The 19,593-nt window shown below is 46.6% G+C and overlaps 1 protein-coding gene across 1 annotated transcript in view; it reads right to left on the bottom strand.

Moving 5' to 3' along the window:
* LOC106613232 (metabotropic glutamate receptor 5) overlaps positions 1-12,562 on the bottom strand; it is a 107,730-nt gene extending 95,168 nt beyond the window's left edge. The window contains 4 exon segments of the mRNA XM_045724783.1: positions 6,842-6,956; positions 7,517-7,960; positions 8,569-9,085; positions 12,340-12,562. Coding sequence (XP_045580739.1) covers positions 6,842-6,956; positions 7,517-7,960; positions 8,569-8,721 — 712 coding nt within the window. The 5' untranslated portion in view covers positions 8,722-9,085; positions 12,340-12,562.
* Positions 12,563-19,593: the final 7,031 nt, after the last annotated feature.

The following is a 19,593-nucleotide window of genomic DNA, read 5'->3' on the forward strand; positions in this document are numbered from 1 at the left end:
AGATAGAGATTGAGAGGGGTAGAGAGAGAGATAGAGATAGAGAGGGAGAGGGGTAGAGAGAGAGAGGGAGAGGGGTAGAGAGAGATAGAGAGGGAGGGTAGAGAGAGATAGAGGGAGAGGGGTAGAGAGAGAGAGATAGAGATAGAGAGGGAGGGGTAGAGAGAGAGAGAGAGAGAGGGAGGGGTAGAGAGAGAGGGGGGAGAGAGGGAGGGGTAGAGAGAGAGGGGGAATAGAGGGGGAAGGGGACAGTGGGATAGAGAGATGGCTCAGAGAGAGGGGGAAGGGGACAGTGGGATAGAGAGATGGCTCAGAGAGAGGGGGAAGGGGACAGTGGGATAGAGAGATGGCTCAGAGAGAGGGGGAAGGGGACAGTGGGATAGAGAGATGGCTCAGAGAGAGGGGGAAGGGGACAGTAGGATAGAGAGATGGCTCAGAGAGAGGGGGAAGGGGACAGTGGGATAGAGAGATGGCTCAGAGAGAGGGGGAAGGGGACAGTGGGATAGAGAGATGGCTCAGAGAGAGGGGGAAGGGGACAGTGGGATAGAGAGATGGCTCAGAGAGAGGGGGAAGGGGACAGTGGGATAGAGAGATGGCTCAGAGAGAGGGGTTAAAAAGGATGTATTTAGACGTTAATGTTTGTCATTTAATCTGTCAGTATGTATGATGCACAAAGCTCAGTCTTTCTCAATATCATTTCAATTGAAGAAATGATGTGAACAATCCTCTTAGAAAAAAACTATGGATCATTTTCAAGTCATGGTCTGAATAGCTTGGATTTGACGTTGAGTTGAGCTCAGATGTGGTGCAAGATAAATCCCCACAGGGTTAGTCTCCTCAGTCATGCCCAGTTGAGGAGCACTGTAACTGGGCTGTCTGAGAAGACACACTGGGTCTACGAAGCAAATACCCCCTCATTCTCTCATTCTCTAATTCTCTCATTCTCTCATTCTCTCATTCCCTCATTCTCTCATTCTCTCATTCTCTCATTCTCTCATTCCCTCATTCTCTCATTCTCTCATTCTCTCATTCCCTCATTCTCTCATTCTCTCATTCTCTCATTCTCTCATTCTCTAATTCTCTCATTCTCTCATTCTCTCATTCTCTCATTCTCTCATTCCCTCATTCTCTAATTCTCTCATTCTCTCATTCTCTAATTCACTCGTCCTTTTTCTCCTATTTATCCTCTCCATCTTATCCTTCTGCAGACTACAGACTACAGACTTCAGACAACAGACTACAGACTTCAGACTGCAGACTTCAGACTGCAGACTTCAGACTGCAGACTTCGGACTGCAGACTACAGAATACAGAATACAGACTTCAGACTGCAGACTTCGGACTGCAGACTACAGACTTCAGAATACAGAATACAGACTTCAGCGATAAGACTACAGACTACAGACTTCCAACTAAAGCAATCAGACTACAGACTTCAGACTTCAGAAATCATACTACAGACTTCAGATATCAGACTACAGACTTCAGACTACAGACTTCAGACTATAGACTTCAGAGATCAGACTACACACTTCAGACTATGTACTTCAGACTTCAGAGATCAGACTACAGATGTCAGACAACAAAGATCAGACTACAGACTTCAGAGATCAGACTACAGACTTCAGACTACAGAGAACAAACTACAGACTACAGACTTCATACTTCAGACTTCTGACTACAGACGTCAGTCTACAGACATCAGAGATCAGACTACAGACTTCAGACTACAGACTACAGACTTCAGACAACAGACTTCAGAGATCGGACTTCAGACTACAGACTACAGACTTCAGACTTCATAGATAAGACTACAGAGATAAGACTACAGACTACAGACTTCATAGATAAGACTACAGACTACAGACTACAGACTTCAGAGATAAGACTACAGACTACAGACTTCAGACTACAGACTTCAGAGATAAGACTACAGACTACAGACTTCAGACTTCGGACTACAGACTACAGACTTCAGACTACAGACTGCAGACTTCGGTGATACGACTACAGACTTCAGACTACAGACTTCAGCGATAAGACTACAGACTTCAGAGATAAGACTACAGACTACAGACTTCAGAGATAAGACTACAGACTACAGACTACAGACTTCAGAGATAAGACTACAGACTACAGACTTCAGACTCAGACTACAGACTTCAGACTTCAGAGATCAGACTTCAGAATACAGACTACAGACAGCAGACTTCAGAGAACAGACTACAGACTTCAGAGATCAGACTACAGATTACAGACTTCATACTTCAGACTACAGACAACAGACTTTAGAATACAGACTTCAGACATCAGAGATCAGACTACAGACTACAGACTTCAGAGATCAGACTACAAACTACAGACTACAGACTACAGAGATCAGACTACAAACTACAGACTTCAGACTACAGAGATCAGACTACAGACTTCAGACTTCAGAGATCAGACTACAGACTTCAAACTACAGACTTCAGACTTCAGAGATCAGGCTACAGACTTCAGAGATCAGACTACAGATTACAGACTTCATACTTCAGACAACAGACTTTAAAATACAGACTTCAGACATCAGAGATCAGACTTCAGACTACAGACTACAGACTTCAGACTTCAGAGACCAAACTACAAACTACAGACTTCAGACTACAGAGATCCGACTACAGACTTCAGACTTGGTAGCTACCCTCCTCATCCTCCATCTCTCCCCTACCTATCCCTCCTCCCCATCCTCCATCTCTCCCCTACCTATCCCTCCTCCTCATCCTCCATCTCTCCCCTACCTATCCCTCCTCCCTATCCTCCATCTCTCCCCTACCTATCCCTCCTCCCTATCCTCCATCTCTCCCCTACCTATCCCTCCTCCCTATCCTCCATCTCTCCCCTACCTATCCCTCCTCCCTATCCTCCATCTCTCCCCTACCTATCCCTCCTCCTCATCCTCCATCTCTCTCCTACCTATCCCTCCTCCTCATCCTCCATCTCTTCCCTACCTATCCCTCCTCCCTATCCTCCATCTCTCCCCTACCTATCCCTCCTCCTCATCCTCCATCTCTCCCCTACCTATCCCTCCTCCTCATCCTCCATCTCTCCCCTACCTATCCCTCCTCCTCATCCTCCATCTCTCCCCTACCTATCCCTCCTCCCTATCCTCCATCTCTCCCCTACCTATCCCTCCTCCCCATTCTCCATCTCTCCCCTACCTATCCCTCCTCCTCATCCTCCATCTCTCCCCTACCTATCCCTCCTCCTCATCCTCCATCTCTCCCCTACCTATCCCTCCTCCTCATCCTCCATCTCTCCCCTACCTATCCCTCCTCCCTATCCTCCATCTCTCCCCTACCTATCCCTCCTCCCCATTTAAGAGGAAGACAAGCACACAGCCACACACACAAACACAAATCCACACACACACACACACACACACACACACACACACACACACACACACACACACACACACACACACACACACACACACACACACACACACACACACACACACACAACACACAGCCACACACACACACACACACACACACACACACACACACACACACACACACACACACACACACACACACACACACACACCCACACACACACAGACACACACACACACACACACACACACACACACACACACACACACACACACACACACACACACACACACACACACACACACACACACACACACACACACACACACACACACACACACACACACACACACATGCTCACTGGACTCACACAGCCACACACACACACACACACACACACATGCTCACTGGACTCACACAACCACACACACACACACACACACACACACACACAAACACACACACACACACACAGCCACACACACCCACACACACACAGAGACACACAACCCACACACACACACACACACACACACACACACACACACACACACAAACAAACACACAGCCACACACACCCACACACACACAGAGACACACAACCACACACACACACATACACACACACACACACACACACACAGCCACACACAGGGCCAGCGCTGTATCTCCATTTGCCAAGAGACCAATGGAAGGAAATACCATCTGTAATAGTTCTAGTTAATGACAGCGAGTTCTGAGCCCCTTACTCAGTTCCCATGCTCATCACTGGTATACACACACACCCTGGTATACACACACACCCTGGTATACACACACACCCTGGTATACACACACACCCTGGTATACACACACACCCTGGTATACACACACACCCTGTCGCTGGTATACACACACACCCTGGTATACACACACACCCTGGTATACACACACACCCTGGTATACACACACACCCTGGTATACACACACACCCTGTCGCTGGTATACACACACACCCTGGTATACACACACACCCTGTCGCTGGTATACACACACACCCTGTCGCTGGTATACACACATACCCTGGTATACACACACACCCTGTCGCTGGTATACACACACACACACACACACACACACACACACGTCAACACATCATCAAACATCTATAAACCTTGCTGACAGACAGGTGCGTCAAAAATCAGCACGCCAAAAATCTGAGGGGGCACAAAATACGTGAGAATTTAGTTTTTTTCAAACACCTGAAACTGGTATTTGCTCCAATCTTGAGCCATAATCATTATGCTTAATTCTATATAAAAAATAATGTCTACTTTTTATCTAAGCATACTTCCTGAGCTGTCTGTACTGACTGGTGGTTCCTGGTGATATCCTGCAATAATTGGCTGATGAGAATGTTCTGTTATTTTTTATTATTAATGGAAATTCACTACAAAGCTGATCCCCCTATCTCCTTTATCTCTCTCTCTCGCTCATCATATCACATTTCACTTCATCCTTCTCTCTCTCTCCTTCTCTTTCACACCTCCTCTCTCTCTCTCCCTCTCTCTCCCTCTAGATGAGACAGAGTACTGTCCTTAAGAAATGACCAGACAAGACCAGACCAGACCAGATCAGACCAGACCAGACAGGACCAGACCAGACCAGATGAGACAAGACCAGACAAGACAAGACAAGACCAGACAGGACCAGACCAGACCAGACCAGATGAGACAAGACCAGACAAGACAAGACACGACCAGACAAGACCAGACCAGACCAGACAGGACCAGACCAGATGAGACCAGACCAGACCAGTAGAGACCAGAGCAGTAGAGACCAGACCAGTAGAGACCAGACCAGTAGAGACCAGAGCAGTAGAGACCAGACCAGTAGAGACCAGACCAGTAGAGACCAGAGCAGTAGAGACCATACCAGTAGAGACCAGACCAGTAGAGACCAGACCAGACCAGTAGAGACCAGACCAGTAGAGACCAGACCAGATGAGCAGAGACCAGACCAGTAGAGACCAGACCAGATGAGCAGAGACCAGACCAGTAGAGACCAGACCAGATGAGTAGAGACCAGACCAGTAGAGACCAGACCAGATGATCAGAGACCAGACCAGTAGAGACCAGACCAGTAGAGACCAGAGCAGTAGAGACCATACCATTAGAGACCAGACCAGTAGAGACCAGACCAGACCAGACCAGTAGAGACCAGTAGAGACCAGACCAGTAAAGACCAGTAGAGACCAGACCAGTAGAAACCAGTAGAGACCGCCAGTAGAAACCAGTAGAGACCAGACCAGTAGAGACCAGACCAGTAGAAACCAGTAGAGACCAGACCAGTAGAAACCAGTAGAGACCAGACCAGTAGAGACCAGTAGAGACCAGACCAGTAGAAACCAGTAGAGACCAGTAGAAACCAGTAGAGACCAGACCAGTAGAAACAAGTAGAGACCAGACCAGTAGAGACCAGTAGAAACCAGTAGAGACCAGACCAGTAGAGACCAGTAGAGACCAGACCAGTAGAAACCAGTAGAGACCAGTAGAAACCAGTAGAGACCAGACCAGTAGAAACAAGTAGAGACCAGACCAGTAGAGACCAGTAGAGACCAGTAGAGACCAGAGCAGTCTAACACTACTGTTTCAGTTCCTCCCTTCCTTACAGTGACACTCCCATAGCCTCATATTCACAACACAGAGAGTGTGTGTGTGTGTGTGTGTGTGTGTGTGTGTGTGTGTGTGTGTGTGTGTGTGTGTGTGTGTGTGTGTGTGTGTGGGGGGGGTGTGTGCGAGTGCGTGTGTGTGTTAAGGTGAAACTCTGATTAACGCTTCAGCTACAGACCTACTTCCCTTTGTGGCCTAACCACAGATTAATTACAGCCAGTCATCAGCGCCCAGAGAGAGAGAAAGAGAGGGCCAGAGGAGGAAGCAATATAGTGGAGAAAATGAGGCATGGATGTGAGTGGGAAGAGGGAAACACAAATTCTCAATACCAAAAAAACAGAGCAGCGGGACAAAAAGAAGACAGAAAAACAGACAGACAGACAGACAGACAGACAGACAGACAGACAGACAGACAGAAAAACAGACAGACAGACAGACAGACAGACAGACAGACAGACAGACAGACAGACAGACAGACAGACAGACAGACAGACAGACAGACAGACAGACAGACAGACAGAAGACAAAAAGACAGACAGAAAGAAAGACAGACAGAAAGAAGACAAAAAGACAGACAGAAAGAAAGACAGACAGAAAGAAGACAAAAAGACAGACAGAAAGAAAGACAGACAGAAAGAAGACAAAAAGACAGACAGAAAGAAGACAAAAAGACAGACAGACAGGAAGAAAGACAGACAGACAGACAGACAGACAGACAGACAGACAGACAGACAGACAGACAGACAGACAGACAGACAGACAGACAGACAGACAGAAAGACAGACAGAAAGACAGACAGAGTGCTGTTCTTACCCTCTGTGTGAATGGCAGAGACGTAGCTCCAGTTGTATCTCTTGACAATGTCCACCATGGCTCTGGCCTGCTGAGCATCCGATGGCACCACCCTCATAAAGTACTTATACAAACTCTGTTGGAGATAAACAGTACTCATTAAGTACTTATACAAACTCTGTTGGAGATAAACAGTACTCATTAAGTACTTATACAAACTCTGTTGGAGATAAATAGTACTCATTAAGTACTTATACAAACTCTGTTGGAGATAAATAGTACTCATTAAGTACTTATACAAACTCTGTTGGAGATAAATAGTACTCATTAAGTACTTATACAAACTCTGTTGGAGAGAAACAGTACTCATTAAGTACTTATACAAACTCTGTTGGAGATAAATAGTACTCATTAAGTACTTATACAAACTCTGTTGGAGAGAAACAGTACTCATTAAGTACTTATACAAACTCTGTTGGAGATAAATAGTACTCATTAAGTTCTTATACAAACTCTGTTGGAGAGAAACAGTACTCATTAAGTACTTATACAAACTCTGTTGGAGAGAAACAGTACTCATAAAGTACTCATACAAACTCTATTGGAGAGAAAAAGAATAGACTAGTCATAAAGTACTAATAATATAGAATAGAATGGAGTAGAGTAAAGTAAAATAGAATAGAATTGTGTACCTACTTTGTCACTGAGGTCCATGCTGGTAGCAGAGTAGGCGATCTGGGGTATGTTGAAGAGCTGTAGGAGGTTCTGGACTTGGATGGCCACAGAGCTGGAGCCTGGTCCTATCAGCCCGACGATGGGCTTCTTCCCCCGCATAGGGGTTGCAGCAGGGTCCGCACACCTCGGCCCTCCCCTCCCATCGGCTCCTCCCCCGCCTCCCCCCCACACACTGCCTCCCCCCACCTCGGCCTCGTCGGAGGACACCAGGGAGTCTCGTATGAACTCAATGCTCTGCTCCAGGGCCACAGCAGAGTGCCAGCAGGAGTCTCTTATCTCACAGCCCAGGCTGATGTTGGGGAGGATCCGGGGGTCAGCGTTGATACGGTCTAGAGTGTGCAGCATGGCCTCAACACGCTGGATACCGTACTGCTCACGCACCGAACCACATTTACGTTCATGTACCTGGGGGAGGAACACACACACACACACACACACTGGATACCGCTTTGCTCACGACACGCACTGAGACACTCTTACACTCATGCAGCTGGGGATGGATACAGTGGGGTCTGAAATTATTGACACCCTTGATAAAAAAATGAGCAATATTGACCATATAAAATGAATCATTCAAAGACTGAGCTATATTTTATGCAACAACAAAAAAAAGGGAAATGATATAATTTTATACTAATACAATTGCTCAGAGAGAGAGATTTAGTAGGAGTTAAGGGACCAAATTATTCACACGCCTGTTTTCAATACCTTTCAATAATTCACCTTGTGAGGATAACGCCACTGTTTTCTGAGTTGGAGAACACATTGGGAGGGATCATAGACCATTCCTCCACACAGAATGTTTACTAAACAGCATTGGCACTTGGATTTGAAAAAAAGACATGAAAAATGGCATACAATATAGCTCTGTTTTTGAATGATTTATTTTATACAGTCATTTTGGCTCATCTTTATCAAGGGTGTCAATCCTTTCAGACCCCAGTGTACATCTTCCCCTCACCACCAGTCATTCATGTGGACATGCAGGATGCCGTAGTCTCTGAGGGCTGTACCTTGTCCGCTGTCGGCTGGTGATGGACAGAGAACAGGGCTCCTATGATGATGTCACCAGGGATGTGTGCCACGACTCGCCGCTCGTTAGACTGGGCATCGCCAACGGTCCCACGCCACGCCCATATAGGCAGGGTCAGGATGATCCAGATCATCTTATTGGTTCATTTGTTAACAGAGAAAATGTCTTGATGATGTGTCTTGATGATTTCAGTTTGGTCAAGAACTACTACGCTTCATAACAGTAAAGTTCCTCTCCATTGTGAGGAGTGATGGCAAGCCAAAAACAAATAACTAAAATGTGAACTTCTTCTTCCTCCTGTGGAAGTCAAGGAATGGCCGTTGCCACGTGACCAATAAGGAGTGCCAGAGAGAAGCAGTGTATCCTGGGAAATACTTTAGATTCCTTCTGGTCGAAACTGGACTCCACTCTGATTGGTCGAGGAATATCCTCCTCTATGGTGAAGCGGTGGTCTCCATGGTAACAGGTAACAGACAGGTAAAGGGGCGGGTCATTACCTGTAAACAGAGAGGTAGTGGGGGTTTAGGGTCTGAATGCAGCAGGGGACATCAATCCTTTATAGTGGCTTACTTTGCTGTTTTCACATCAATCTGTTATCTACCTGTGAGACATCAGGGAGCAGGGAAGGCTGCCAGAGGAGAGGGAGAACAATAACATTCAACACCATACCAAGTCTCAGAGCAAAGGAGCCATACCCAGTGGGAACCTATCACATGACTCCTACCACAGCTTCACACCATTGCCTCATCAGAATATAATACGACATTTGCATGTTTGAGGTCTTGTGTAGCTTTTCAAAGGATCAGAGACACAATTCACAAAATGATCATGATGAACAACACTCTCATTCTACCTCATGTGATATAGGCCTTGTAAACTATAACTAAAACCGCTTGTGTATTTCAAGCAAATATATTTAACATCAACTATGCATAACAACATATCGTAACCACAGCTAGAACATATTTCAATAGATTTCAGCAGCTGGAAGCACTAAGCAAATTAGTTTGAAGGGGATGGGTCCAACTTTATGCAAATAGACTTGATCAAGGTCGTCGGAATGTTGGCAGAGTTGGGGGCTCAACAGTTCGAGCCCGGCCGGTGTCCCCTCGAGCGGTAGGCGAGAAACGAGGGGGTCAAGGGAAGTAATTAATATGACAGCGTCATTACAGCGCCTTTAACGGGAGAGCTGTTCGCTCAGGATCCATTCTTCCTAAGAGCCATTCATCCTGCAGCCCGCAAGACCGATTTATCATGATACAGACTCCACCACCACCACCACCGTCTTTCTCTCTCTCGCGCTCTCTCTTTCTCACCAAGGCTGCGGGCGGTATTACATACCTGTCGCTCTGTATGTGCTCAAGTATAGGTCACATTTCACTTTATTACGGAACCGAATTAATTTATCCTCTTCTCTAACACAGAAACATAAATCTGCCCGTTGGCTACAGAGGTCACTGCGCTTCTCGCTGGTATAAATTGTCATTAGGCTAGCCTGCCACATTCAACACACCACGGTTATCCCGTTAAATAAACCGCGTTAATACGCCGGACAATCAACAGTCTGGGAGATTTGAGTTGCCCATAGATGTCGTCATTGATTGGTTGAGTAAATAAAGGGAGATGATAGCAGGATTTTCACATGATGTGCCTGTGCCCATTGAATAGGATATATGTGCTTTTGTAGCCTATGGATGCCCTTGTGAAGTTGCCAATGGGAACGTGCTCCAAGCAGGGGCAGACTGACCATCTAGCATTTCGGGCAAATGCCAGAAAGGCTGGTCTATTTTTAGCCCAGTGGGCCTAACTAACTTGTTTTTTCAGCAAAATGATCATTATCTGGCTAATAATGATGGCATTAAGAGAAAAATGGGCCGGTGTGTTAGAAATGGCAGGGACGATTTCTGGTCCCAGTCTGCTCCTGGATCCATGGCTAAACAATGTCAAATAAGGAGACATGGCAATGGTCTGTCTATCTTTCTGTCTGTCTTTCTGTCTGTCTCATAGCTTGTGTAAACGGGACGGATCTGGTAGCTGCATGCGCTTGTCCTCCAGAGCTGTCCGCGGTGCTGAAATTGAACCATAACAACAGTCGTCGCGCGCATCACCGTTTGCCCAGACAACCATCGCGGAGAAAAGAGATCTGTAACTTTTATCTTTCCCTTGACAATGTTAACATCAAAACCCTCACCGGTCAAAACACTTAACGACAGAAGGCTGGCTGCCACACGGAATGATGTTACCGAGAAGAGGTGTGTGGGGGGAGTAAATAGAGCGGAGGCTATCTGCTGCGTCTCACTGTTGCATCCACAGGCTGAACGCGCCGTTACGTTACATCCAAATGTACACACATACAGCCTTACCGTGTCAATCTGCAACCTCGTTCATTTCCACGGGATAAAGGCAGAACACGCACCAGCTGCTCGCGACCAAGGCCACAGCTCGAGCTCTTCTCGTCTTCATGCCACGCACAAACTCTGCCGGTGCGATGTCTGCTCACGCATCGCGCCCCAAACCCCTAGTCTAACCCCCTCCTCTCAACCAGTATGTCTCGCGACAGGGCAGGTTACCTGACAGCTCTCTATATCCTCACACTGTGCTGAGGAGTGACTGTCATGTCAGTCAGTCTGTCTGACACAACTCCACTCAGGGAGAACTGCAGTTGGTGAGCTTGTGCTTGTTGTTTGGGTTATTTCCTGCGGCGCGTGCCGCTTTCAGACCGCAAGGTGACTGTCTCACGTCCGCTCCGCGCGCGCCTTCTCCTCCAGCGAAGATGTTTGTGAATGAATTCCGGCATGGAACCTGTGACACTAGTCTGAATCACCAAACACACACTGATCACCAGACCACACACGCGTGTGTGTGTGTGTGTGTGTGTGTGTGTGTGTGTGTGTGTGTGTGTGTGTGTGTGTGTGTGTGTGTGTGTGTGTGTGTGTGTGTGTGTGTGTGTGTGTGTGTGTGTGTGTGTGTGTGGCCTTTCAAACGGCCATCCTGAGACATTGATGGAATGAGCGACTAGGTGCGTTTATCGATCCATGACACTGTCACTAATCTCTCTCTTTCTCTTTCTCTCTCTCTCTCTCTCTCTCTCTCTCTCTCTCTCTCTCTCACACACACACACACACACACACACACACACACACACACACACACACACACACACACACACACACACACACACACACAGGCATAAGGCTCAGTAGGACAAACAGCAGTCTGGACCAGGCGGGCTATTACCTACCTTATAAGCTCTCTAATAGTAGTATCGCCCATCACACAAAGCTTTGAAGGTTGTATTGCAGGCAGTCAAAATATACTTTGGTGCTAAAACGTTCCCGATACATATATTATTTACAATTAATAGAAACACGGATGCCGTCCACGAAAGGAGCGTTTTATTTTATAAACATTAATTCCAGGATGACACAAATAGCGCGGGAATCGAATCAGACCAACCGGGCTCTGACACAATGGCCGTTAATGCACGGTAAAGCTCGAGTAAACAGCCGTCTGCCCTCTGCTGGCCTGCCGCCTCTCAACGTGAAAACACACATCTAACATGTTCATCATTCGTTTAGAACAAAATAATACAACTCAACAGTATCAAAGCAAAAGCTTAAAAGTAAATGAAAAATGCATTACTTTGTATTTGTAGCTTTTTACAGATTGACTGTTCTGTTGATAGTCTGTTTTTCCTGAATGTAAGACTAACCCAAAAGTTATATGGGAAAAGCAAATTGAACAGGCCTACCTCAACTAGACCACCGTGCATGTTTTGGAGAAACTCCGCACTCCACGCATTGATCAGCGCGTCATGGTCGTGATGAATCCACTTCTTCACTATGGCAACGACGGAACACCGAGTCTCTGTGTTCCTGCGCTCTTTCGCTCGCTCTCTGTCTGTGGCGCTGGCACTGCGCGGCTCCAATATGGGGGCTTCATCGCGGCCACGCTCTGCGCGTCACAGGCCAACCACCGATCTGACACCGTCTCCTCTCTATCTATCTCTCTCTCTCTATATATATATATATATATATCCCTCTCTATCTCTGTCTCTCTTCCTCTCTATCCGTATCTCTCTCTGTCTATCACTCTACACTGTGTGCTCTCTCTTTTGAATACAGTATGTAAAGGCTAAGTGTGTTTGTGTTAATGGACAGATAGATGGGCAGATACAGATTCAGGGGGAGTGTTTAGGGGCTTGGCCATAAACAAGGCCAGAATTAAATCGGCAGCCAAATGCAAGAGGGATTAGAAGACACTCACACGCACACACACACACACACACACACACACACACACACACACACATGGCCGTGCTGGGTAGGGTGCACCTTTTGCAGGCTCCCTAGACTTTGCTATTTAGTCTGTATTTCTGTGTTAATTCTTTGTTTACTCAAAACATTTGTGCTTCCTAAATTACTATTCTATTTTTATCTCATTATTATTATATTTTTTATGACTTTCTTTACTCATTCATTTATTTTATTGTTGCTGAACTGCTGAGAGGTGAACCTGTCGAGAGGTGAACCTGCAGAGAGGTGAACCTGCTGAGAGGTGAACCTGCTGAGAGGTGAACCTGTCGAGAGGTGAACCTGCAGAGAGGTGAACCTGCTGAGAGGTGAACCTGCAGAGAGGTGAACCTGCTGAGAGGTGAACCTGCTGAGAGGTGAACCTGCTGAGAGGTGAACCTGCTGAGAGGTGAACCTGCCGAGAGGTGAACCTGCCGAGAGGTGAACCTGCAGAGAGGTGAACCTGCTGAGAGGTGAACCTGCAGAGAGGTGAACCTGCTGAGAGGTGAACCTGTTGAGAGGTGAACCTGCAGAGAGGTGAACCTGCTGAGAGGTGAACCTGCAGAGAGGTGAACCTGCAGAGAGGTGAACCTGCAGAGAGGTGAACCTGCAGAGAGGTGAACCTGCTGAGAGGTGAACCTGCTGAGAGGTGAACCTGCAGAGAGGTGAACCTGCAGAGAGGTGAACCTGCTGAGAGGTGAACCTGCAGAGAGGTGAACCTGCAGAGAGGTGAACCTGCAGAGAGGTGAACCTGCAGAGAGGTGAACCTGCTGAGAGGTGAACCTGCTGAGAGGTGAACCTGCTGAGAGGTGAACCTGCAGAGAGGTGAACCTGCAGAGAGGTGAACCTGCAGAGAGGTGAACCTGCAGAGAGGTGAACCTGCTGAGAGGTGAACCTGCAGAGAGGTGAACCTGCAGAGGTGAACCTGCAGAGAGGTGAAGCTGCAGAGAGGTGAACCTGCAGAGGTGAACCTGCAGGTAAACATTTCATTGCCAGCCAAGTCACCCGTGATACAAGTCAATATCTGACGCCGATCCATGTCTGAGGACGTCAGGAGAAGACGTGGACACTGGACAGCAGGGCCAACAGACAGCGCTGGTAGCTTCAAGTAGCTTCCAGTTTTGCTTGTGCACTGTGGACAAGGATGGTGGATAGGCATAAGCATCTGCCTCTGGTTGCCAGTTCAAATCCAGCAATAGAAAGTTGTTTTTTAGATTGTTGTTTTAAGCCTATCACAAACCTTAACCCTAACCTTAAACATTGGGAGTTAATGCCTAAAATTAACTTAAATACTTTGAAAATTGACGTTTGCAACAACTTTGAAATTTGACGTTTGAGAAAAATGGATGCAAGTCTAATTCTGAGGAGAGACTGTGAGAGCTAGTTGTTCATTGCATTGTGTACTCCATGTACTGTATATACGACAAATCAACTAACTGTGTACTCCATGTACTGTATATACGACAAATCAACTAACTGTGTACTCCATGTACTGTATATATGACAAATCAACTAACTGTGTACTCCATGTACTGTATATATGACAAATCAACTAACTGTGTACTCCATGTACCGTATATATGACAAATCAACTAACTGTGTACTCCATGTACCGTATATATGACAAATCAACTAACTGTGTACTCCATGTACTGTATATACGACAAATCAACTAACTGTGTACTCCATGTACTGTATATACGACAAATCAACTAACTGTGTACTCCATGTACTGTATATACGACAAATCAAATAACTGTGTACTCCATGTACTGTATATACGACAAATCAACTAACTGTGTACTCCATGTACTGTATATACGACAAATCAACTAACTGTGTACTCCATGTACCGTATATATGACAAATCAACTAACTGTGTACTCCATGTACTGTATATACGACAAATCAACTAACTGTGTACTCCATGTACCGTATATATGACAAATCAACTAACTGTGTACTCCATGTACCGTATATATGACAAATCAACTAACTGTGTACTCCATGTACTGTATATATGACAAATCAACTAACTGTGTACTCCATGTACTGTATATACGACAAATCAACTAACTGTGTACTCCATGTACCGTATATATGACAAATCAACTAACTGTGTACTCCATGTACCGTATATATGACAAATCAACTAACTGTGTACTCCATGTACTGTATATATGACAAATCAACTAACTGTGTACTCCATGTACTGTATATATGACAAATCAACTAACTGTGTACTCCATGTACCGTATATATGACAAATCAACTAACTGTGTACTCCATGTACTGTATATATGACAAATCAACTAACTGTGTACTCCATGTACTGTATATATGACAAATCAACTAACTGTGTACTCCATGTACCGTATATATGACAAATCAACTAACTGTGTACTCCATGTACCGTATATATGACAAATCAACTAACTGTGTACTCCATGTACCGTATATATGACAAATCAACTAACTGTGTACTCCATGTACCGTATATATGACAAATCAACTAACTGTGTACTCCATGTACTGTATATATGACAAATCAACTAACTGTGTACTCCATGTACTGTATATACGACAAATCAACTAACTGTGTACTCCATGTACCGTATATATGACAAATCAACTAACTGTGTACTCCATGTACCGTATATATGACAAATCAACTAACTGTGTACTCCATGTACTGTATATATGACAAATCAACTAACTGTGTACTCCATGTACTGTATATATGACAAATCAACTAACTGTGTACTCCATGTACCGTATATATGACAAATCAACTAACTGTGTACTCCATGTACTGTATATATGACAAATCAACTAACTGTGTACTCCATGTACTGTATATATGACAAATCAACTAACTGTGTACTCCATGTACCGTATATATGACAAATCAACTAACTGTGTACTCCATGTACCGTATATATGACAAATCAACTAACTGTGTACTCCATGTACCGTATATATGACAAATCAACTAACTGTGTACTCCATGTACCGTATATATGACAAATCAACTAACTGTGTACTCCATGTACTGTATATATGACAAATCAACTAACTGTGTACTCCATGTACTGTATATATGACAAATCAACTAACTGTGTACTCCATGTACTGTATATATGACAAATCAACTAACTGTGTACTCCATGTACTGTATATATGACAAATCAACTAACTGTGTACTCCATGTACTGTATATATGACAAATCAACTAACTGTGTACTCCATGTACCGTATATATGACAAATCAACTAACTGTGTACTCCATGTACTGTATATATGACAAATCAACTAACTGTGTACTCCATGTACTGTATATATGACAAATCAACTAACTGTGTACTCCATGTACTGTATATATGACAAATCAACTAACTGTGTACTCCATGTACTGTATATATGACAAATCAACTAACTGTGTACTCCATGTACTGTATATATGACAAATCAACTAACTGTGTACTCCATGTACCGTATATATGACAAATCAACTAACTGTGTACTCCATGTACTGTATATATGACAAATCAACTAACTTGAACTTGAAGAAACCTACATGCATGCTGAACATTCAGAGCTTTAACTGATGCAGTGACAGTCTGACTATAACATTCACGTCTCCCCCTCTCTCTCCTCCGCTCTCTCTCCCTCTCTCTCCATCTCTTTCTCTCTCTCTTTCCCCCTCTCTCCCTCTCTTTCCCCCATCTCTCTCTCTCTCCCCTATCTCTCCCTCGCTCTCTCTCCCTCTCTTTCTCTCCCTCGCTCTCTCTCCCTCTCTTTCCCCCATCTCTCTCTCTCTCCCTCTCTCCCCTGTCTCTCTCTCTCCCTCGCTCTCTCTCCCTCTCTTTCTCTCCCTCGCTCTCTCTCCCTCTCTTTACCCCATCTCTCTCTCTCTCCCTCTCTCTCCCCTATCTCTCTCTCTCCCTCGCTCTGTCTCCCTCTCTTTCTCTCTCTCTTTCCCCCTCTCTCCCTCTCTTTCCCCATCTCTTTCTCTCTCCCTCTCTCTCCCCTATCTCTCTCTCTCCCTCGCTCTCTCTCCCTCTCTTTCTCTCCCTCGCTCTCTCTGCCTCTCTTTCCCCCATCTCTCTCTCTCTCCCTCTCTCTCCCCTATCTCTCTCTCTCCCTCGCTCTCTCTCCATCTCTTTCTCTCTCTCTTTCCCCCTCTCTCCCTCTCTTTCCCCCATCTCTCTCTCTCCCTCTCTCTCCCCTATCTCTCTCTCTCCCTCGCTCTCTCTCCCTCTCTTTCTCTCTCTCTTTCCCCCTCTCTCCCTCTCTTTCCCTCATCTCTCTCTCTCCCCCATCTCTCTCCCCCACTCTCTCTCCCTCACTCTCTCTCCCTCTCTTTCTCTCTCTCTTTCCCCCTCTCTCCCTCTCTTTCCCCATCTCTCTCTCTCTCCCTCTCTCTCCCCTATCTCTCTCTTTCCCTCGCTCTCTCTCCCTCTCTTTCTCTCCCTCACTCTCTCTCTCACTCTTTCCCCCATCTCTCTCTCTCTCCCTCATCTCTCTCTCTCCCTCGCTCTCTCTCCCTCTCTTTCTCTCTCTCTTTCCCTTCTCTTTCCCCCATCTCTCTCTCTCTCCCTCTCTCTCCCCTATCTCTCTCTCTCCCTCGCTCTCTCTCCCTCTCTTTCTATCCCTCGCTCTCTCTCCCTCTCTTTCCCCATCTCTCTCTCTCTCCCTCTCTCTCCCCTATCTCTCTCTCTCCCTCGCTCTCTCTCCCTCTCTTTCCCCATATCTCTCTCTCTCCCTCTCTCTCCCCTATCTCTCTCTCTCCCCTCGCTCTCTCTCCCTCTCTTTCCCCCATCTCTCTCTCTCTCCCTCTCTCTCCCCTATCTCTCTCTCTCCCTCGCTCGCTCTCTCTCCCTCTCTTTCTCTCTCTCTTTCCCCCTCTCCCTCTCTTTCCCCCATCTCTCTTCCCCCCATCTCTCTCCTCCGCTCTCTCTCCCTCGCTCTCTCTCCCTCTCTTTCTCTCTCTCTTTCCCCCTCTCTCCCTCTTTCCCCCATCTCTCTCTCTCTCCCTCTCTCTGCCCTATCTCTCTCTCTCCCTCGCTCTCTCTCCCTCTCTCTCCTCCGCTCTCTCTCTCTCCCTCTCTCTCCATCTCTTTCTCTCTCTCTTTCCCCCTCTCTCCCTCTCTTTCCCCCATCTCTCTCTCTCTCCCTCTCTCTCCCCTATCTCTCTCTCTCCCTCGCTCTCTCTCCCTCTCTTTCTCTCTCTCTTTCCCCCTCTCTCCCTCTCTTTCCGACATCTCTCTCTCTCCCCCATCTCTCTCCCTCACTCTCTCTCCCTCACTCTCTCTCCCTCTCTTTCTCTCTCTCTTTCCCCCTCTCTCCCTCTCTTTCCCCATCTCTCTCTCTCTCCCTCTCTCTCCCCTATCTCTCTCTCTCCCTCGCTCTCTCTCCCTCTCTTTCTCTCCCTCACTCTCTCTCCCTCTCTTTCCCCCATCTCTCTCTCTCCCTCTCTCTCTCTCCCTCGCTCTCTCTCCCTCTCTTTCTCTCTCTCTCCCCTCCTTTCCCCCATCTCTCTCTCTCTCCCTCTCTTTCCCCTATCTCTCTCTCTCCCTCGCTCTCTCTCCCTCTCTTTCTCTCCCTCGCTCTCTCTCCCTCTCTTTCCCCATCTCTCTCTCTCTCCCTCTCTCTCCCCTATCTCTCTCTCTCCCTCGCTCTCTCTCCCTCTCTTTCCCCATCTCTCTCTCTCCCTCTCTCTCCCCTTCTCTCTCTCTCCCTCGCTCTCTCCCTCTCTTTCCCCCATCTCTCTCTCTCCCCCTCTCTCTCCCCTATCTCTCTCTCTCCCTCGCTCGCTCTCTCTCCCTCTCTTTCTCTCTCTCTTTCCCCCCTCTCTCCCTCTCTTTCCCCCATCTCTCTCTCTCCCCCATCTCTCTCCCCCGCTCTCTCTCCCTCGCTCTCTCTCCCTCTCTTTCTCTCTCTCTTTCCCCCTCTCTCCCTCTCTTTCCCCCATCTCTCTCTCTCTCCCTCTCTCTCCCCTATCTCTCTCTCTCTCCCTCCCCCTCTCTCTCCTTCTCTCTATTTTTCTCTCTAATACACACACTCAAACTCTGATTCTATTCTCTCACAGCACACACAATTACACACAATTACACACCTCCATTAATAATATGGGCTACACTCTGCCATGCTACACCCACCCACCCACCCACCACCCACCCACCCACACACCCAAAGCCTGTCCTTCCATTGGGAGATAAGAGTGAAATAACTTTCCTTCCGTTCACTGCCACACAGTTCAGCTGGGCCAAATTAAATAACCTCCTCTGTGTGAAGGAGAAGAGACCTGGCCTTCATTAACACAGCCTGTGTGTCTGTCTCTCTGTGTGTGTGTGTTTCTGTGTCTCTCTCTGTGTCTGTGTCTCTCTCTGTGTCTGTGTCTCTGTGTCTCTCTCTGTGTCTCTCTCTCTCTGTGTGTGTGTGTGTGTGTGTGTGTGTGTGTGTGTGTGTGTGTGTGTGTGTGTGTGTGTGTGTGTGTGTGTGTGTGTGTGTGTGTGTGCCTGCGTGCGTATCAAATTTAACCTCCAAACTCCATCATCACTGAGACACAACTGGTCAAACCAGACATATGACTCAGCAGAAAAGTCCTGGGACACTATGAGTGTTCATGCACACTCTCACACACACTCACACACACTCACACTCACACACACTCACACACACACACACACACACACACACACACACACACA

The sequence above is a fragment of the Salmo salar genome, chromosome ssa09 (genome assembly GCF_905237065.1).
Source record: "Salmo salar chromosome ssa09, Ssal_v3.1, whole genome shotgun sequence".
Classification (NCBI taxonomy): Eukaryota; Metazoa; Chordata; class Actinopteri; order Salmoniformes; family Salmonidae; genus Salmo; species Salmo salar.